The sequence below is a fragment of the Pistacia vera genome, unplaced genomic scaffold (assembly GCF_008641045.1).
Source record: "Pistacia vera cultivar Batoury unplaced genomic scaffold, PisVer_v2 Contig365, whole genome shotgun sequence".
In the NCBI taxonomy this organism is placed as follows: Eukaryota; Viridiplantae; Streptophyta; class Magnoliopsida; order Sapindales; family Anacardiaceae; genus Pistacia; species Pistacia vera.
Window position 1 is genome coordinate 81,583 of NW_022196185.1, and position 24,090 is coordinate 105,672.

At 31.6% G+C, this 24,090-nt stretch overlaps 1 protein-coding gene across 1 annotated transcript; it reads right to left on the minus strand.

Annotated features, from left to right (window-relative positions):
• Nucleotides 1-13,397: 13,397 nt before the first annotated feature.
• On the minus strand, nt 13,398-14,321 carry LOC116140189 (zinc finger BED domain-containing protein RICESLEEPER 2-like). Its single transcript, XM_031425820.1, has one exon. The coding sequence runs from the start codon at nt 14,319-14,321 to the stop codon at nt 13,398-13,400; it is 924 nt and encodes a 307-aa protein (XP_031281680.1).
• Nucleotides 14,322-24,090: the final 9,769 nt, after the last annotated feature.

The window sequence follows — 24,090 nt, forward strand, 5'->3', positions numbered from 1 at the left end:
ATGCAATTTCCTTGCATTTCACTCCCCACTTTTCCTGCTAATTAGGGGTAGAATGGTAATTGTGCCCCAAAGGAATAATTCTCTAGAAACTCATAAGAATTTTCAGCCGAATCTTTGCCTCGGCGAAAAATTCCAAGCCTTACGTCGCTGCGGCGACGAGTCTTCTTCGCCGGGGCGAAGTCTGCCTTTCACAAATTTCAACAAGACTTCACCAATTTCAGGGCATTCAAGCAATTTCAACACATACACACTAAACTAAGGGCACAAAAACAACTTTAAGGGCAAAATGAGCAAATATGAGTTACGTACCTCAAGCGGGCGTTACAGATACCTTATGGATAAATTGTGGATCGTATATTGACTACAACCAACAAATCACCGTATATTGACTACAACCAATTCCATCTAATATATCAACCGTTTGATGTTGTAAAGATTTGGATAGCTTGAACAATCATAGTTATGGACAATGGTTAGGCAACGGATTCCATACTATTTTTTAGGCAATTTTTTAAAATGTCGAACTACAATATCAATAAAAAAATTAAGTGGCTTAACGCCTCTCTAAGTTGGTATTAGGTAAGTTGCGTAATACTTGGTCTGACTATAAAAAATAACCTGGGACTGACTAATATAGGAACAGATGGAATTATTTATCTTTTGATATATCAAGCTATCCAAATTTCGGCCATCCTTAAATCATGGATAAGTATTCAAATTCATGGTTTAGCAGTGTTCCTAGAAAAGTTGTAACAAATTATAAATGCAATTAATTACATCTAGGTTATGGTTCGGCAATGGAATGTAGACCTTGATGATACATTGATCTGTCGAAATTCCAAGCATTCTTAAATCATGATATCATAGTCGATATTTGCCCTATCACCATTTTATAGCCAAATTAGTGGTTTGACAGTGAATTTATTGACCACATCAAGCTTTGAACAATCATAATTATGGACAATGGTTAGGTAATGGATTCCATACAATTTGTTAGACAATTTTTTAAAGATGTCGAACTATAATATTAATAAAAAATAAAGTGGCTTAATTTCTCTTTGAGTTTATATCAGCAAAGCTGCCAAACTATAATATTAATAAAAAAAATTAAAGCAGCTCAATGTCTCTCTCAGTTGGAAATTTCAGTATCAGTCCATAAATGATAAAGTTTATGATTTGCATTGTAATAAACCATTTGATGTGCTGTAATTTATTCAATAAATCAAAGGTGGTTTCTAAATCATGATATTTTATGCAGATAAATTGCAATAAACAAAATGCGAAACTAATCATGCAGCTCGATGTGTTAATACACTTACTGTTTCATTGATATGTTTGGTATTTTGATGATGTTTGGCGTTCTCATATTTATTGTTGTTCTTAATGGTGTTAATCTCTTGATATCGTGTTTTGTAGCTTTACAATTGCTCCTTTTTTATGCGTTGGATTTGTACTATTAATAATTTTATAGGTGCATTGTGTTGACGCTACAAATATTTATAGATATATATATTTATCCAAAATCGATGGGTGCATTTACTATTATGTGATACTTTCAATGTGATATTACTATTAATGGTCAGGATATCAGAATTTTGGTTTAATTATAGGTTAATATACTTCCTTTTTTATTGATGATGTTTGGTATTCTTATATTTAATGCCGCTCTAAATGTAGTGTTTTTGTTAAAGTGTTGATGAAATAAATGGTACTGTTTATGTCACATAATAGTATAAGTTTGTATCAAATGCAACTTAAATAAGAATTATAGCTATCCTCATAAAAAAATTATAAAAATAAAAAAATCCCAGTCGTTATTTAATTTTGTTATTATTGTTATGCTTTTATTAAGTGTCATTGAAGTTGATGCAATTTTGTGGATAGATATTTATCTAAAAGAGATTGATACATTGTATTTGCTATGTATTATGTTTAATGTGAAATTAATGTGAAGTGTGAGGAGTATTTATCTGAATGTGAAAGGTTTTATACATAACTCTTGAAATTAATGTGTTTGTTATATATATGTAGTTGTTTATGTTGTCGTACACGATTAAGAGAAGTAAAGGTACTTGAAAGTACATCCCCCCCCCCCCCCCCCCAAAAAAAAAAAAACAAAGAAACAAACAAATTGCTGGCATAGTTGAGATATAGTTCCTGTTATAGGTAATGTGATACCTTCAATTGTTTTTGTCTTTCTATTGTAATTTTTTATATGTTGGATTATGAATTCGTCTATAAAAGCTATTGATTTGCATATAATAATATTATAGAATTGTAATAAAGAAATTGACGACCAATATTGTAGTGACAATTGTAAATCAGTAAGTTCTTCTTGGAGTTTAAAATTCCAGTACCAAACAAAAAATTCCGTATACTATTAAATTGTGATAAGAAATATTTATAGTATGAATTAGATTATAAAGGTGAAACATTATTTTATTTATTTATAATTGTGATACAACAACATTTGCTTTAGTTGTAAAATCTCGGTTGGGAATCTTTAATGCTTTTATTGAATTGTATTAAGGATGAATTTCTTTTTGCAGGCAAGTCATAACCATGTCTAATAATTTTCTTAAAGATATTGATGAATTAAGAGATGATTGGATAGTCACTGTCAGAGTATCTCGATTGTGGGAATGTAGGAATTTCAGAATGGGTGACAAACTTATGAGTTATGAGCCTTGACATGAATTTGATTGATCAACAAGTAAAAAATATAGTCTGAAAATAATGTTAAGACTTTTATTTCTGATTTATACAGGTTTGTTTAAATTTGTGATTTTCATTGGTTTTTTAGAATCAAGTTATTCATGCCTCGATACTAAATAATGGGATTGCAAAGTTTAAAAATTAGCTTCATGAAGAGTCTATATATTTGATTAGACATATAAAAGTCATACCATCTGCTCCCTCTTGCAGACCCATTGACGGTATATACCATATACAATTTCTTATGATCACGACTGCACAAGAAATAAAAGAATTGAGAATTGTTATTCCGAGATGTAAATTTGAATTTGCTGGTCTTCATGATCTTTAGAATAGAACAAATGATACAAGGTTATTATCAGGTATAGTTAATTTGAATATTTGTATTTTAAATGCATAAAAAATATTTTTGTACATCAAATATGATAAATTATATGCAGATATCATTGGAGTTTTGAATGCAATAGGAGAAATAGAAGAGATCAAGTCGACCAAGACAAAAAAGAGACATCAGATTTGCATGGATGGAAGTTGGTAAATGTCTTTTTGTTGTGGTATAGTGTATGTTTTATGGTCTTCTCCATTTAAATAATTTACCCTAATATAATTTTTAGAGAAAGCAGTGACATTACGTTATGGGGAAAATTTTCTGAAGAAATAGGGATGATGAAGATTTGCAATCAGCAGTACCAACCCAATGTCATATAATTACCTCAACAAATGTTAAAGATTTCCAAGGTAATAAAAATATATTACATGAAATTAAATTATATATTTTTGATTACAACTTATTTTTTTTCCATATAGAAGTTATTATCTCAATACATCTCGGCATCTAGAATTTATATAAATTTAGATATTAGGGAGGTGCATTTCTTAAAGAAATAGTATGTGTTTGAGAAACAGTTTTTAATGTAATTTCACGGATAGAATCATATTTAAAATTTATCTACTCTTTGTTATTTCAGAATGGGAATTTTGCTAGTAATTCATTACAGAAAAAGATTTTGAATCAAGTTCCGATGAGAGGGAAATGTTTGAGAATGGAAACCACTTAAACATGTTACCAATCCTGTGTGCATGATGTTGATGAGTATAGTATTCACTAAAACATTAAACTATTATATACTTAGTTGTGGAACATAAATTACAATTGTATAGGTGAGGGAGTATACAATTAAGGCTAAGATAACCGAAGTTGATGATAGTATTGGTTGTGGTTTACATTCTACACCTATTGCAAGAAGAAATCTGGTATTAATACCTATTTATATTGTGACAAATGCAACAAGGAATCGAAATCTCCTTAGATGAGGTATATCATTGTTTATTTTTACTATTATAATTATGTATTGTCAATGCAATAAGAAGTATATTCAATTTCGAATCTATTTGTAACAAGTTTAGTTAATGTATAATAGATACAGGTGAAATGAGAGTGTCAGTAGTGATGGCAATGGGCCAAGCCGGAAGTGGGTACCCCTTGGCCCTGGCCCAGCCCGACCTCATGACAAAGGCCTAAGCCCCAGCCGGGCCCGTCCCGGGTATGACAAGTAAAGCCAAGCCCGACCCGATGGGCTTTTGTAACCTCGGCCCGGCCAAGCCCGCCATTTTTATAATGTGATGTTTAATATTAATAAATTTCATTTTTTTTTATATTTTTAATTCTAGAAATTTTTTAAATATAATTTTTTTATTTTACTTACCCATATATAAATATTTTCCACAAAGCTACCATCCATCCATGTAGGGTTTGGGAAAATGAGTATATTATATATAGGAAATCTTGTAATTAAATATTAGTATAAGGGTAATTTAGCATAATATACTAAATTGTCGGCCCGACCTGAAGACATCACCAAGCCCGGCCCGTACCGTAGTCATGCCTTAATCACGGCCCCCGCCAAGAACCACGAACATCGGGTAAAGCCTGACCTTTCGGGAGCAGCCGGCGGGTGTACCAAAAATATCAGGCCCATTGCCATCTCTAAGTGTCAGTGGAACTGCCGAGAAACTTTATATTGTTGATATAGTAACCTAGAGATGGTTGGGTATCATGTTCTCACAGGACAAACAAGGTATGCGCAGAATATCCCCAAAGTTTTGGTGGTTGTTTGGACGTGTTCTTTTCAATCAAGTTGAGATATGGATCTGGGAAGGATGCGCTCTTATATTGTCCCAACTTTTTCCGTTGATGATCTTGAGTGATGAATATAGACTGATTGCTCAGAAAGTAATTTATACAATTTGTTTTCAGTGTAATTTATAATTGATAGGATATCAGTGTTTTGTAAAAACAAGGCAAATATGGAGATATGGTCACAATCCTCGATGTCAACTGATTGAATACGAAATAATGACACCAAAAATCAAAGATGTTTCTCAGAATGGTGGCAAGGTCGGTGGCGATGATGTTGGAATAGGTTGACAATTCTTGTACAGACATGTTTAGATATATTGAAGAGGTCACGAGGAAATGAGCGAAGAAAGTGACAATGAGAATGTTAAAGCAGCAATAGGGTAATGTATCAAAAGTAATCCAAAAAAAAAGTTGAGGTCTTGATAAGTGATCATCCATTTGTAGATTAAGTATATAATGTATTTGAGACTTCGTTTGTGAGAATGCTTTACCTGCTGAGTGGGTGCCAACTTAAATAAATATACTACATTAAACACACTTAGTATAAAATAGAACACACTATTTCAGTAAAAACAAAAAAAATCACACCCTTCCTCAGGAATAACAAATTGAACCTTGGCTCGCAAATCAAGTTGTATGTTGGAATATGGAAATGATCAAATCATAAACTCGTAACAACAAAGAATGCAAAAATGTCATTAATATGAGGTATAACTCTAGATTGACATATTGTTACTACATTAGTATAAAACGCTATGGTTAGTTTTGATTTTTGAGCTGAAATAGATAGTGAATTACAATTCATAATGTTACTGTGAAGAATTAAATGCATGTTGTTCCCTGAAATTCATGTGATTTTATGTCATATTTATTTAGGGATCAGATTGTTTGAATTATAGTTTATTGATAGTAATACATTTGAGGAAATGCATTTTTTAAGATAAATTATCACAACATTAATAGTTCGATGTACTTTTATCTGAAAGTCTTTATTTAAAAAAAAAAAATTAAACTATGTTTCTAATCATTATAGTTTCCATATTAAATTTTTGTTTACTGTTCTGATAATAAGTATAGCATATTTTATGGTTGGTCGCGTAATAGTACCATTCTCCATTTATTTGTATTTTCATTAATGTTCCAGTGGATGTGGTGTTGCTGGATTCCAATTCCTTTTATGTTCTCTTTCTCGCCTCCTAATTGGATATCTGTTCTCTTCTCAACAAATTTTCTTTTTGTTCTTTTGTTTTGGGTCTTTGGTGCTGAGGTGTGTTCATTGTTATATCATAGAAATACCCCTTATTTTATTAGTTAGAAGTTCCTATTTGTGAGACATTTTTCTCCATAGTTTCCTCATTTTCCACTATCTTATCCGTTACGCCTCATTACTGTCTAAGCGGTCGTGAGTGTTATAAATTTTTTAAGCCTTTAGGTGGTCTAAATCTTCATAGAATGAGTGAATCTATGGTTCAAGCGTCAATTCACTAGAAACTACTTGACATGCAAGATCATGACACAAAGCCTGTTGAACCATTCGTATAGAATTAAATATCAAAGTAGTGACTCAAACAAGGGGCTACAAAAGAGGAAAATAACTATAAAAGCGATCCCACAAACAAAGCAAAGAACAAAACAAAGAAGTAATAAAACTATAAAACCAAAAGAAACAACATACAAATTTCATAAATTTCATTCATATTATAGATAAATACATAATGAATTGGGTCTTCATTTGTGAATATTCTCTTTCTCTGTCAATGGGGTCACTCTGCAAAGGTTGATGCTCATGCGATGGTTGAGGGATACATTGACTGTATCTTGAACTTCTATTGAATTTGCTAGCAAGACGTGTTCTTCCATTTGTTCATCAATTCTAGACATAATCTAGTGTACTTCTCATTTTGCAAGCAAACAAAAATAAACACAATTTTTCTTATCTTCTCAAGTGTTTAAATTCATTTCACCAATTTTCATATATATACATATTTGTGGAAAGACATATTATTTTGCTATAAAATATTGTTGAGTTTATAAAAGGAGAACAACAGCATATCTGATTAAAATCTGTAAAGCTATACTGTTTTAAGTTTTCCAATGCATTTTGTAGCTTCAAAGCCAACTGATGATTTCTTTCTGTTAAGGTTTCAACCTGATTTGAGTGAAAACAAAATCATTAATAACACTTAAATAGTAATAGATTTGAAATCATCTAGAAAAGCGAATCATATTCTACCCAAATCTCTATACCTCATTTGGGATTCGAAGTAAAAATCTCTATATCTGGTTGCTAATTTTTTATTAGATGTATTAAATGGTCAACCTTTCCTTTCAATTTTCAATGTACTACTTGGTTCAGATGTGTCATCTGCTAGGAGATTGCAATTTGACTTCTGGTCACTGTCAGTGAAAACCACCGTTCTATCACACACCGAACATTGTCATTGGAGTATCCACAAGTTTCTTGAAGGCTTGCAGAGAGCCTACCAGGACCTCTACCAACTTTCTTCCGTTTAGTTTTTGGAGATAAATTCTTTGCATTTTCTTTCCCCTCAGTTTGTGATTCTACCATCTTTGATCATGATTTATCTTTTCCATTCTACCAAGAGTTACATAATAAAGCATATAAATATGAAAACTGAAATATATTAACAAGAAACAAACGGTTTTAAAACAAAAAAAAAAAAAAACGTATTTCAAACATGTAAATTCTTAACAAGAAATTTGTCTGTAAAAGTAGTTGTTACACATTTTTTTTCTTTTTTTGTTTGTTTCTTCTTTTTGTGACCCTTCAAGTATTAATTTCTTATGATCGGCAAACCTAGGTTTTCATTTTTAATAAGCTTGATCCAAATTTTTTTACAAGTGTATATTGCGTTGAAATAATAACTCAATTCGTAGGGATGCCCATAAATACAACTGTATACTATAACATTAAACAATTAACGATGATAACACAAACACAAATGACACTCCTACTAAAAACAAAGACACGATATATTGAAAAAAAGGGATGAGATATACAAAACTGAATCAGCAATGTAGAAGATGTCAACACAAAAGCTTCAAACCCTTCGAAAGAAAAACGGCACGACATAAGAGAAGTCGAAACGATACACTGACAGCATATTGGATGCATAGGACATGGTGAACACAGCTTAAAGAAATAGAAAATGTTGTTAAAAAGAACCATCATATAAATGAATATTAATGAATATAAAAAATCACTGTTAATCCGTCGACTATAGAAAATCGATTGGACCGATGTTTTTGAAATAGCAAGTGTACTTTTTAATAAAAATATATTATTTTTTGGAATACCCCGAACAACATATTGTTAAATATTGCAAAAATAGGTGAAATATATATTTAATTCAAATAAGCCAATCGGCGGAAACATAAATGGAATAAAAATTAAAATGTCATTAGTAATTTAATAAACTATTTCCTGATTAATATAAAACTTCAACCAGATTAAAATAACAAATTACTTTAATGTATGATTTCATATTAATAAGTTTGTAAATGTTTATAAAAACTTATATCATCATTGGACATAACATTCTTACCTTGGTTATTGAACAAATTGTTATGCTAATATCAAGATGTAACTGCTGTATGAAACAATGGACTTTAACTAAATATATTATTGTTTCTTTTGAAAAAACCGAACAATTTTTTTCTTTTTTTTATCATTATACTTATTTATTACTAGTTCTTTGATGGTTTTCCAGATGTAATCATTTATTAAATCAATGAAACGTTTCAAGTCAGTGGCATATCACCTCGGTTGGTTTTTGATATTTTCAGGTTCTTCAATCGTTGACTCATTTAATAGAAAACGTCTTTGTTTTTCCATATGTTCATTTTCTCTTCTTATTTAAGCTCTTCTCGAAACTATATGTATATATAAGTATCAATCTCAACTTTTTTTAATATAACTTCTATACATTTGTAGACTCTCTTTATCTCTTTTATCTTTAATTGGTTCGATAATGGCTGGAGAAAGAGGAGACTTGAAATAGTTTTGAACGACATCGATCACAAGTCATGATATAAATACTATGAAAACAAAAATCAAATAAGGCATGATGAATTTGCTGGTCGAGGTCATGAATTCTATAGTTGCTATTTTCGTCATGTTGAAAGCAAAGGATACTTTGCTTTTTGCAAATGAGGAGCAACTTGGAATGGGAAAGCGTCAAGAGAGAAGGTAATAAAAATTTTGTGTAATATAAAACTAAATAGAAAATTATGAACTTGTTATTTGTTGATTATTAATTTGGAATTCAACTTATATTATCATCTATATATACAGTTATAATGCAATTGTTTCTGCAATGTTCAAATATTTATTGAAATTCATTTTTTTAACCTGTTGGTGGGGCAGGGTGACAGACAAAGGATTCAAACCGATCTACCCATGTTCACAGCAACATAGAAATCTAAATGGTACAAGAGAAAAATGCAACGATATGATTGATGCTTTATTGAAAATTTGTCGGGACCATGTAAGCTATTGTTGCTGATCTTAGAACGGATTATAGTTCAAATGAATGTTCTGATAAGATGACTACATACCTAGACGACTACACCATTTGCTAAATCTGGTAAATTATTCTACACAAGGTAATCTTTGATATTAAAAATTTAAACAAATCTCTATTCTCTCATAAATTGTTTTTTTTTTTTTTTTTTTTTTTTCTTCGCTTCTTTTAACCTCTTGTTCCTTATTCCTCCTTGTTAATTGTCTTAAAACCACATTCCTTTTTAAGCCTTCGCAATTGTCCTTCCAATCTATTTAATATCCGCTTGTCACATCCAACCTAGTCTAAGAGTAATCCAGTGCGATGTACTCAGTGAGCTAGTTATAGTTAGTACATCTGTTACTAACTACCCCTACTCAGGATTTTACGAACCAAATCATCCTATGGGAACAAAGTAATCGAGGATGAAAACCCAGCGTCTGCTCAAGGCCAGGGGGGACCGACGGAATCAGGACTGTGAGAAGCAAAAAGCGACACCAAATCGATTCACATCAATACCCTTCACACTATTCTTCTAAGTCAACTCAATACCACTCACATGGACTTGAAAACCACAGCACGTAAATTTCCATTCTCATCCAAAAACATTAGCCCCCAATAGAATCAATTTCAAATCAACATTATCTTTCAGTCTAGTAGTATATTGTTATTTCGTTTCTATACTGAAGGCCCAACCAGATGCAAAACAACGCCAGGAAACTCAGTATCCATGGCTACGTAATTATACTTATCAACAATTTCATGAATTAAAGCAAATTCCTCTTCGAGATTAGCATTCCAAATCTCTCAAAACATAGCATAAGTAACAGGAAACCTCAAGGTCTGAACTGAGTTACCGTTGTTACCACAAACATCGACATTTCAATCCTCTTTTAACAGATCTCTCTCTTCGTCTTGCAGAATCAAACTCTCTAAGAAACTGAAATCTTCATCAGGAAATCTGGACTTAAATGCATCACAACAGACTTCTCGAGTGTTCAAAAACATACATAAGACAACATCAAAAGCTCTATCTCTTTCCTTTTCAACTACAACAAGGGTAGATTTCAGCTTGCTGTTGCAGTCCAACAATTCTTTCTCCTTTCTTTCAAGAACATAATTTTCTAACTTTGCATTTGAACATGATTGTTCAATGACTGATAATTTCTTCTTATGAAACCCCGATTCATTCATAGCTTATGCCATCTGTTTCTTTGAATCCATTATTTCCTTTGTGATTTTGGCCCTGTGAACAACAAATTTTTTTTGTTTGTTTGTTTTCAAATTTGCAATGACTTTATCGGAGGCCAACCATCAGCTCCTGATATCCAAATAAGCCGTAACTCCTATTCCACAAACATGTCAACAGCAACAACAATAATATAAAAAAAAATTAATAAACTAAAAGTAAACCAAATTCATCAATTTTAAATCACAGAATTCACCTCTTCTGATGTAAGTTCTTCAAGATCTTTTTTAGACATTGTCTTTAAACTGTTGGGAGGAATTGAAACTTAAGCTTCCTCATCCCACACCTTTTTACACTTGCTTCGCTTGATTAGTGGCAGCTCTTCTATATGTTCATCTTTATGTTCAATTTCAAATGTAGATGGTGCTGTAGAAATAGGGCCCATCAATTTGGGCATAGAAGTTGATATTGAAGCTGTTGAATTTGGGGAAGCTTTTTCGATATCCACTATAACCAGGGAAAAAAAAGCTACATGAGAAACAATTAATAAATAAATGAAAACTGATCATACAAAAAATTGTAATACCTCTTTTGAATTGAAGAATTGAGTATTCTCCAACATATCAAAAACATCAAATGTTTGTTGATTGCGAATAAAATTCTCCAATGTCTGGATGCCAGATTCGTTCACATCTATTTTACCGAGATTGTGGTGGGGTATTTTAGCTTTTGTCCATTCTGTGGGTAATCCACCCCAACCTTTTTTGCAACCTAATAGAAAATATCTATCATTCCATCCAAGCACTTTATTTGATAATCCAGTTAACAATCCTCGACCTTTTCTACCCTCGATAAAATAGAACGGACTATTCGACCTCTTTTTCAATGCATAGAAGTAGTTAAAAATATAAAACATGTGTAGAATATAATGCATCAAATAGGGCTGCAAAAATCGGTTAACCGAACCGGATACATGCTTTTTGTAACCGAACCAGTTTTTCGGTTCAAGCCATATTGCAAACCGAAACCAGTCCGGATTTTGCATAAACCGGTTTGCAAACCGATTCGGATTTTTAGTTTGCAATCCGGTTAACCGGTTTGCGAACCGGTTTTATTAATAAATTTTTTTTTTTTTGCCTTTTTTTATATGTTTTTATAAAAAAATTTCCTATTTTTGGATGACAAGATTTCAAGAAACCAAAAAACCAAAAGATCCACAACAATTTGACCAATTAATCACCAATTAATGCTACTGAATTCTTCTCATCCAAGCATAATAACTAATAATCAACAATTACATTATCATAAAATACAAACTGTTCCTTTAAATTTTAATGGTCAAGTACAAAAGTGATTAAGAAATAACAAGTGAAAGTTGTAAACTGGCATCTCCCCTCCACTTTAAGGCTCAAGCATTCTTCGATTGGCCTAGTGCAATCATGGAATCACCTGCAAGAGGAATGCAAAACTTATATTTATCTCTCTATTACCTTTCAAAAACTAATAATTTAAATGGATTGGTATTATGTATTAAGGCCAAATATGATAATAGAATATGCAAATGGATTTATTGCAACAATTATTAAATGATATCCTAGCAACATTATAATGAAAAAATAATCATGAAGCATGGGGAGGAGATATGAAATTAGTTTCTATTCCTTAAATTAGGCCCCCTTCACCATCAACAACAAAGGCAACTGAAATCAGCTTTAATATTTTCTAAATAAAGAGAATGCATTTGGTTTTCAGCAAATGTCACTACAGAAAAATAAAATAAACACATAAATAATATGATACAGTGAATGATTCCATAGGATTCTTGTTTATGGTATCTTAAAGTTATTAACTGATTTGTACTCAACCCATTTGACTTTTATTGTTATAGCCTTATAGGTAGCTAGCGAGGTGACTTAATTTCACCAAACTAATTTTATTCCTTATTAGCTTATAAATACAGATTGAGGGTTGACAAAATTTTATTTCTTGGCACTTAATGTCAGTAAAAATCTCAAGTGCAGCCTGGAAAACTTTTGGTGAACAACTAAATAAAATATAGATTATGTATCGACTGGTTTTCATCTTCATGTTCTTATACAGAAGAATTATCGAAAGAGACAAGCTCACTACATCTAATATTAAAAAGCTCATGACATTGCACATTGCCTCATTTTCTGCCCCTTAACAGTAATCACAAATGACAAAATTAATCTTAATCCTCTATCTCTCTCTCTTTCTCTGTCACAGTCTTTAATACAGAAAAATTATTCCCTTTTATGAGTCCCAAAGCCATGTCAATTACTCAACAAATCAAACATGTCAAACTGAATACTTATTGATCAACCAATCTTAACAACCAGCTTATAAAATAATTAAGAAATGAGATCATAATCTTGTTTACTTTTCTTAAGTATAGCGCCCATTGAAATACAAGACAAAAAATCAAAAGTAATATACCTCATATATTGGGTTGTCGTTCAATCATCCATATGACTTGTGCTTTCCAATCCGAAACGCGCAATTTCTACAAATAATTGGACAAGCACATTAGATAGGTTATATTTGCAAAATATATTTAACAAAAACAACAAATAAATAACCAAAAAATTAAAAGTAAAGGAACAATTTTACCCATGTCAAGTTTTGATATTTCGTCCAAGCTCTCCTCTATGATGAATGGTACACGCGAAGCCCAAACCCAATCCTATGTACAAATAAGAGCCTCCACCATCTTAGGAGTGAGGGAGCTACAAAATGGATCCAATACACGACCCCCCGTACTGAAAGCTGACTCAAATGCAACGGTAGAGATAGGCATAGTCAATACATCTTATGCTATCATAGACAGAGCTCCATATTTTGTTGAATTTAACTTCCACCATTGCAAGATATTAAAACTCTTGTTGTCATCTTCACAATCATCCGTTAAATATTTGTCCAACTCTGTTTTGTGATTCACAACTTTTTTTCTAGCCTGTTTCTCTTGATACATAGCCTTCATAAACTCCTCATTATCAAGATCTACATCATCAACATCAATCTCCATTGCAACTCGAGTCTGCTCACTTGGTTGCGCACTAAGGACCACCTTAAACGAACTATATTGCTTAAATAAAGCCACCAAAACTTCCTTCACTTTTGCCTTCAACCTATCAGCAAGAACCATATCAAAAGACTCATTAATAACCCAATTCACATATTCTAACTTGTGTCTCGGATCTAGTACCTCTACAATGAATAACATGAGGTTGATATTATCAATATTTGACCAATATTTATCATATTTCCCCTTCATCCTTAGAGCCATAATATGTAACCCAGGATCTACACTTCTACACCATTTTGAAATCTTCAATCCAATGCCAAAAATGTCCTGCATGTAAGCATTACTAGTGACATAAAGTGAGCCAGAGACACGTAGAGTTGTATCATAAAAGACTTTCAAAAAAGGTAAGAAGTATCGTGCATACTCCCAATCAATGCATGTAGGCAAACCCCTAAACCTTTCCCCACTACTAAGCTCATCTGAATACTTACTATCCTCTATTTCCAACAACTCAAAAGCTTTCTGAAATTTTATTGTCACCTCCAACATCAAGTATGTGGAATTCCATCTTGTTTCAACATCGAGAACCAACTGAGCTTTACTTTCAATTTTTTCTTTTGTCACACACTCCTTAAATTTCTGTAACCTTGCCGGAGAAGACCTCACGTACCTCACTGCCAAATGAATTTGAAATATGGAGTCCTCCATATCTTTTAATCCTTCTTTTACAACTAAACTCAATATATGAGCACAACATCTCATGTGGAGGAAGTCACCATCCAAGACACTCCCCTTCCAACTTCCCAACCAAGTCTTTAGATAACTTATTCCAACATCATTAGAGCTTGCATTATCAACAGTGATTGTGAAAACTTTAGAAATATCCTACTCAAGCAAACACTTCTCCACTGCCTTGCCAATCGCTAAACCTTTATGACTGATAATGGGGCAGAAGTTTATAATCCTTTTTTGTAAAACCCAGTTTTCATTGATGAAGTGAGCTGCCAGACACATATAATTGAGGTTCTGACAACTTGTCCATGTATCAGTGGTGAGAGAAACTGTTTGTAAAAACTTAGCAAAGAACTTCTTCATCTTTTGGCACTCTTCATTATATATTCTAATACAATCTGAAGCAACCGTTGTTTGGCTAGGAATTTCAAACCTTGGCTGAGCCATACTCATGAACTCTTGAAACCCCTCACGCTCAACAAACCTACAAGGTAACTTATCAAGAATGACCATTTTAGTTAAAGCCCGTCTAAGCGCATCCTGGTCAAATTTTCAAGTCAAAAGTGAAGAATGTGGAGCACCACTCGACTGACCACGTGCCTGTTGTGCTTGTTGAAACACTAATCTCTTTTGCTTCTTGTCCACCACATTCAAGGGATACTTTCTACACCTACTTAAATGGTTATGCAGACAACTTGTACCACTCTTACTTGGACAAGCTAGAACATTCCCACAGTAATTACATGATGCAGTGGCATTATCCTTATTCTCAGAATAAATCTTGGTAAAGTGATCCCACATTTATGAAGTGTTCTTCCTTTGAGTAATAGAAGTCCCACGTTTTTGGGTTGGACATGGTGCTGGTGTCGTGCAAGTAGTTGAATTTGTAACTGCATTTGCAGGTGTCGGATTCGGTGAATGAATGTCACTTGATGTCTGAAAAGCACGAGTATTGTCACCAGTCGACGACATCAATAAAGCTTGTAGGACGCAATCAATAAAAAACTGAAGACAAATGGAAAACACATATACTAGTTACTTTCATGGAGGCTAGTTTCATAATCATCCAAGAGTTAAAAAGAGTATATGTGTGGAAACATATAAAAAAATTCACAAGTTAATATCAACCTCTAATATAAAAAGATTATTTGCAAGTTGAACCACTAAGTAGTACGAATCTTTTTATCCAGCAATTATCAGGCATTACATACGTACACTTTAATATAATCATAGAGGGCTATCAAAATCATGTATAATTAATGGTTTTAATTTGATACATTTTATTAAATAAGACATTGCTTTTATATATATAATATAATGATAATCTGCCTATATAAATCATTTCATCGGTCCATCAATCATATATAGCAATACAGCTGAAATCTATTCACCAAGCAGGTAAGGTATATCTGTTTATCTACATTAATGGCATCTAATTCTTCTATGGTTTTGGAATGTGCTGCTTGCCTAAAACAATGTAATGATCTTTTTAAATATCATAAGCTTATACGAATACGATATTTTATTGTTGCTTGCCCAAATGTTACACAGTATGAATTTCCTTAAGGTAAATATGATATTTTATTGTTGGAGACATGATATTTGACACCTAAAAGTATTTGTATGGGAGACATAAAATTAATTAAGAATTGTATAAACAAATAGCATATTAGGAAGCAAATAGACAAGTAAATCTTTTACTGATATTTCATATATCAAGAGTAAGCAAGAAATTATCATAGCCAACAACAACAATAAGAAAGATCCCAAGGATGGTGTCCCTGACTGCGTTTAAAGCTAGAGCTTGCTGTTCAGGTGTTCCAAACTTCCAATATCTCCAAAGACAATGTCCCACGATAGAGACAGGCTTTCTCAATACCAGGAACTATACCAGCTATGACCTGTATCCTCTTTCCAAACATCAGTCAAACTTAATGATGCACTTCATGAGTTTTAAATTTCTGGCAATTTGATCCATCAAGAATTAAACATGAAAAAAGGACCAAATAAGATGACAAGCAAGTATGAAAAAACTATATGTTTGAAATGCATTTCCATTCAGCTAAAATAAGGTTCAAGAGGAAGGAATGAGTACCAACCTGTGGAAAGAGCATAATCACATTGATGTAAAGCCAAAACAACTTCCCCAGCTGCTAATGTTGCACTATGGCGCGTGCATAAAGAAGAAGACAGAGAAAACAAGCGAGTTTGAGAGGAGAGGACGGGAGGAGGAGAGACGAGTAAATGTAATGAAGAAGAAGACGAGTTTGAGAGGGCAGCGGCAACTACTGGAGTTTGAGAGGAGTATCGAGTGTGAAGTTAGGGATTCAAACTAATAAAGATAATAAATATTTTTAAAAATTAAAATAATATTATTATATTAGGATTATCGGAAAACTGGTTTATTAAACTAGTTTCGGTTAACCGGTTATAAAAATAAGATAAACCGTAAACCAAACCGGAAAACTGGTTTAGCCATTTTTTGAAATTGAAACAGAAAACGGTTAACCAGTTAACTGGTTTTTTTGGTCCAGTTTCGGTCTGGTTTCCCTTTTTTTATTTATTATTATTTTTATTTTTTTTTGCAGCCCTAGCATCAAACACAGAGCTTCAAAACCCAAAACTATTTTCCCAGCACTGGGATGGAGTTGACTGGGTGTAATGTTATAGGAAACCATGACTTCTTCGACAAATGAAGAGAAAGGAGGAATAAGATCACACTGGAGAAAATTTTCAAAAAACGTGAAAAACCCAGGCGGGGGATGCGGATCTACAAAAAATTTAAAACCATCTCATGGTAATAAATCAAAATTGTTGTCGATATTGTAATGTTTTCAGAATTGCAAAAGATTAGCACAGGTGATTGTGCTAGGAATTTCTACAAGCAACATTGTTAAACAGAAAAATGAGATGCAAATAAAACCCAGTTAGAAAAACTGAAATTACCCACAAATTGTTGGTTAATGCAAGTAAAAACAGAGTTGAACAATGATGTGAGTCGATAAAAACAATAAATTTAGTCAGTAAAGTAATGTAATTCAGTTTGTTAATACATACGAAAGCTTTTGAAGTGCAATTGTGATTACAAAATCAACGGAAAAAATACCCTTAATCCCTAATTTGCTTTCAAAGACGATGAACATGTTAAACGACAACGTTTTAACCAAGCAGAAGATATTCAACTTCGAATATAATTACACCTGATAAAAAACTTATTGTAGTCATTTAAAATAGAAACAAAATATTTAATAATTTAACAACTATAATTAATTATGAACTTCATGGTTTCATTATTGTTTAAAAAAAATATAAACATTTCATGATATAAAAATATATCGAACTATTAATTTCCTAATGATTTATTTTGTAAATTTTAATTTGCTCATTAATGTATTGCTCTTAATAAATTGCAAGTGAGATGAATCTGATCCTATAAATAAATGGTGAGGTATAATGCATGGCATTTATAAATATATATATATAGTTATGTGAAATTCAATGGACTCATACATTGTATATGTTGTAGAACATTGTGTTTGACTGGTTATTGAAATTAATAACATTGCTATATATATATATAGAGAGAGAGAGAGAGAGAGAGATTTATCTGAACGTTAGATTGTTGTTATCTTATGTATGGTGTGTTTGATCTACTTTAAGGTTTAGATTTTCTTGTTTCTTTATATCGTACTGCTTTCATTTCTTAAATAATTTATACATAATAATATTTATATGCTTCTTACTGATGTATTTCTCTTACATCTTTATTTTATTGTTCATTAATGTAGATATATACAATTGGATGAAACGATTGCTCCTTATAGTTACAGTGTAGTTCCTATAAAAGGTGATGAATATATTCTTTCTGTGAACTATTTTTGTGTAATTGTTAAATTGAATATTGATTGTGATATCAAATTCAAATTACTAAAGTTTTTTAATATAGGTGAATTTGATGATTTTAATTCTTGAAAATATTTATATAAATTCTTGGAAAACCAATAAAGTACAAATTGAAAACTTCGTGGTTCTTCATAATTTTTCATTAGAATTGTAATCGATTAAGATTTCCATGAGATCAAAATTTAATTGATGAACCATTTATTTATATATAATGGGCCTATAGAATTGTGACGAGTTAATTAGAATACCATAATATAAGTATAATTGTAATAGATGCAAGTATCTTTTTGGTTATAATGTCAGAGTCGAAGTTATTCTCAGTTGTCAAATCAACAAATGCATGATATACTTTTGGTAGACCATTGTCAAACCAACAATTTATTCATAGTTATAATAATAAATGTCTCATTTGTTTGAAAATCTCTTTGTTGCCAAACCATTTTAGTGCTTGCCTATAACAAATAAAGCTCTGTTTCAGTTCAAATCTTGCTGCAAAACCATAATATTCTATGCTATAAAGTTTTAATAAAACATTTGTCAATCCATAAATTTGCATAAAAAAATTGTAGTAAATCATTTGTTATCAATTTTTGCATACAATTATAATAATCTGGACTCGACAAAGCTGAAAAAAAGAATGCAATTAACAGAATATATTTTTTGTTTTGGTCAGGTACAAGATTGTAAGATGGTTCTTACGGATCAAGATGCAGCAGCTATACAATCATATATTCAGGAATTATATTTGCAAGTGATTGAAAACTACAAATTGGAATATGATTCTAGAAAAATAAGTATCATTGATTTGAGAACAAAAATATGCGAGGAGAATAGAAAATTGAGAATATTATATGGAACAAAAAAAAGGCCTAAATTTCCAAAGCCAATAAGAAAGTCAATCTCCAAAAAGAAAAAAGGTATTTAATATTAGAACTTCATATAATTATTATCTAGAGAGCAAACGAGTTCAGTCTATATCTTTCTTGTTTTAGTTATTTATCAACTACAAATTGGTGTTTTGACGTATGAATTTCACAGTAAAATGATCCATAATAAACTTCCTAACAAAAATAACTAGCTTATTTATTTTGGTATAGTCATACAATTATTTTGTATATTACATGGTTGTCAATACTTTTTTGATAGATATGAAATAATTGTTGAGCGAATTAATTTATGCTTTCTTCAATGATATAATTTGTTGTGTAATATAGTCTCAATCAGGTGACACATTTGAAAAGCAAAAACAATGTGTATCGAAGACAAAGAAAGATCCAATAATTTTTTTAAATACTTCTATAAATATAAATGAGATATTTAATTATTGTTTTTGCCTTTTGGGTAAGCTTTTCTATTATATAATTTGTTGCATGGTATAGTATTAATTCTATTATTATTATTTTGAAATCCAAATCAGAGATTTAAAAAACAGAAACAATATGTATCAAACACAAAGAAGGGTTCAACAAGTTCTTCAAATGCTTCTATAAATGTAAATGAGATACACGAGGAAAATAAAACGGAGAAAATGTCTAAATTAAAAAAGAAGAGAGGTAAAAAATATCATATTAGCGGTTACCTATGCTTTTTAGATTATGATAAGTTAAATTGGTTGACTAAATCTATGTTTTTCAAGTGCTTCTCCACGTGTAGATCCTGATTCTAATATTCCAATTACTAATGCAAAACAATACAATCGTGAGTTTTGAATCTGACAACATACATTCGAACATTCATTTTGTTATATTTTAAAAACATAATATTATTTCATTACATTGTAAAAATAAAGGTGTGAAACTTTGTCGAACCATTGTTAACATTGCTAGTGTTGTTGAATACTGTGATGACCTTTTTTTATTATTTTCATTCTCAAGTCAAACATTGAAAAAAAAAACAAAAGAAATCTTTATGAGAGACAAATAGAGGTTCAAATCTCGCTCAACAAAAAGATGTAATAAATGTCATAATAATTTCTTTAAATACTTCTATAAATATAAATGCGATATTTAATTACTGTTTTTGCCTTTTGGTTAAGCTCTTCTATTATATAATTTTTTGCATGGTATAGTATTAATTCTAATATTATTATTTTGAAATCCAGATGAGAGATCTAAAAAAGAGAAACAATGTGTATCAAACACAAAGAAGGGTTCAACAAGTTCTTCAAATGCTTCTGTAAATGTAAATGAGATACAAGAGAAAAATAGAATGGAGAGGATGTCTAAATTAGAAAGGAAGAGAGGTAAAAAATATCATATTAGTGGTTACCTATGTTTTTTAGATTATGATAAGTTAAATTGGCTAACTAAATCTATGTTTTTTAGGTGCTTCTCCATGTGCAGATCTTGATTCTAATGTTCCAATTACTAATGCAGAACAACACAATCGTGAGTTTTGAATCCGACAACATACATTTAAACATTCAGTTTGTTATATTTTAAAAACATAATGTTATTTCATTACATTGTAAAAATAAAGGTGTGGAACTTTGCGGAACCATTTATAACATTGCAAGTGTTGTTGAATATTGTGATGATGTTTTTTTATTATTCTCATTTCTAGGTCAAACATTGAAAAAACAAAAGAAATCTTTATCAAAGACAAATAGAGGTTTAAAATCTCACTCAACAGAAAGAGGTAATGTCATATTGTTAGTTAGACATATTTAAATGTTAACTCAAATATTAAAGTTACTTGGAAAAAAGAAAATGTCATTGTGAGTTTCCAAATTAACAGAACACATCTAAGTATTAACTTTATTACTTTCTAAAAATATCATGTTATTTCTTTGCACAGTGGAAAAATATCATCCTACAAGTGCATTCATTGTGGATCAGTCATGTGGTATGAAGAGCGAACTGTTAAGAATCAAGAGCCAGCCATCCCTTTGTTTTCATTATTTTGTATGGATGGCAAAGTTTAGTTACCATTATTGAAAGAATCACCAGAACCATTAAAATGTTTATTGGATATGGGCAGTGGTAACAACGGGATTAGTTTCAGAAGCAAAATAATGATATACAATTCATTGTTCTCATTTACATCGATGGAGGGCATGTTGACCATGAGATTAACCAAGGGGGTGGTCCATACGTTTTCAAAATTTGCAGACAGAATTACCACGGAATAGGATCATTACTTCCACCTGAAGGAAGGAAACCTTAGTTTGTGTAGCTTTATATTCATGACACAGAGTATGAAACCAGTCATAGATTGAATTCTACGCAAGATAATATAGCCAATGGTACTGTTGATAGGGAATTAGTGCATGAATTGCAATTGATGTTTGATGCAAACAATGAATTGGTTAAAAGTTTTCATTCTGTCAGGATTCGTATGCATTGGAATGATATTAGAAATATGTATTTGCAGTTAAAAGTGAAAAGGGAAAAAGATGGAAGACAATACAATTTGCCAACTGAATCTGAAATTGCGGGTTTAATTGTTGGTGATATTGGAATTTCAGAAACTAGAAAAGATATCATTGTTCATCATTCAAAAAGGGGTCCTCAAAGAATTTCTGACTTGCATCCAAGTTTTATGGCATTAAGTTATCCAATATTATTCCCATATGGAGAAGATGGATACAAAATTGACATTAACCATAAAGAGTTTCCTAAAAAAAGTCATCAAAGAGAAACAGGCTGAGCATGAGAGAATATTATGCATTTCGGTTACAATATAGATTACATGAAGGGCATACTCTGATGAGATCAGGTAGATTATTGCAACAATATATTATGGATGCATATATGGCTGTTGAAGAGGAAAAATTTCATTGGATTAGAAACAATCAGAAAAAATTGAGAAGTGATTTGTATAGCGGGTTGATGGATGCCATTTCAAAAGATGATGTTAATGCACAACATCTAGGGAAATCTACATTGCTCCCTTCATCTCACATTGGTAGTCCCTGATATCGTGTTCAGAATTATCAAGATGCAATGGTGATTTGCAGATGTTTTGGATATCCAAATATTTTTCTGACATTCAACTATAATCCCAAGTGGCTAGAGATACAATATCTACAAAATTGTATTGGACAATGTGATCAAGAAAGTAGAGTAACTGCGGTTTGCAAAGTTTTTGAGATCAAATTGCTTGAGCTAATGTGAGAGATAAAAAAAGATGAATATTTTGGTGAAACAGTGGCAAGTAAGTAATCCAATGAATAATATTTCTACTTTCTTTAAAAAATCTGGTTCATTGATAATCTATGTTATGAAATTATATTATACCAACTATTGCTGAACATGTTATAATTGTTGTTGTCAGTTATCTACACTATCGAGTTCCAAAAGAGAGGCCTCCCACATGCTCATATATTGGTTTTTCTACATTCCAAATATAAGAATCCTTCGGCATCCAAAATAGATGAAATAGTTTCTGCTAAAATACCAAATAAGGAAACTGATCATGTAGCCTTTGCAGCTGTCGAGAATCACATGATCAACGGTCCATGTGGTGATGTTAACAAGAATTCACCATGTATGGAGAGAGGAAAATGTAAAAAACATTTTCCAAAGAAATTTGTCGATCAAACATCTGTGGATGACAACGGATCACATAAATATTGAAATATGTAATCAACTTAGATCAATCAAGTATATATTCAAGTATGTCAACAAAGGGTCGGACAGAACGAGAGTTTCTATGGAAATTGAAAACAATGGTCAATAGAATAATTAATGCTAGGTTTTACGGAACAAAGATGAAATAAAGGCATAGTTGGACAGCAAGTATGTACAAAATACAGCAAATATAATGTTTTTATATTGTTTGTTCATGTTTGTTATAAATATAATATTAATTGATTCAATAAAAAAACATTACAGATATATCTCTTCTATGGAAGCTTGCTAGAGGATATTTCAATTTGACATGTATTACAAAGAACTAGTTGTTGAAAGATTGTCATTCCACTTAAAGAATGAACAAACAGTTATTTTCGATCTAAGTAAGTGTTTGGTTAAACTTTTGGAAAGCAATGTTGTTACGCAAATGAAATTGACTAAATGGATGAAGTGTAATCAACGATACCATTCCGCAAGATCATTGACTTATCCTGATTTCCAAGAAAATGGCTTTGGAAGGATACAGAAAGAAAATGGTCCCCACGACAAAAATCAAGGTGTATTGGCAGGATGTATTTTGCATTTCCAGGTAGTGGTGAGAAATATTATTTATGAATGCTTTTGAACTTAGTAAGAGGAGCAACATCATTTGAAGATATTTGAACTGTCAACAAAGAAATATTCAATACATTCAAAGATGCATGTTATGCATTAGGATTGCTGGATGATGATAAAGAGTGGAATAATTGCTTGGATGAAGCATCAACGTGGGCTACCGAAAGATAGTTAAGACAACTCTTTGTAACTATTCTTGTATATAATGAAGTGGTGAGTCCAAGACACTTGTGGAGAGCAAATGCAGAACACCTATCTGAAGACATTCCCTACATTCTTAAACAGAAAATGCCAATGACAGAATTTAGATGCACTGAGGAACAAATTAAGAATCATGCATTGTTTGAGGTTGAAGAGCTGATGAAAAAGGCAGGAAAATCCCTGACCGATTTCCTTGGAATGCCAATTCCAAACTGTTCCATTTTTTAGAATTCATAGAATAGATTAATTGTTGAGGAATTATATTATGATATCGACAACATGAAAACACCACACAGTGATTTATACAAGGGTCTCAACAATGGCCAGAGACGCATATACGATTCAATCCTTGATTCTATGAACAATCAAAGTGGAACACCATTTTTTGTTTATGGACATGGTGGAATAGGCAAAACCTTCCAATGGTCAACAATCATGGCCAAATTAAGATC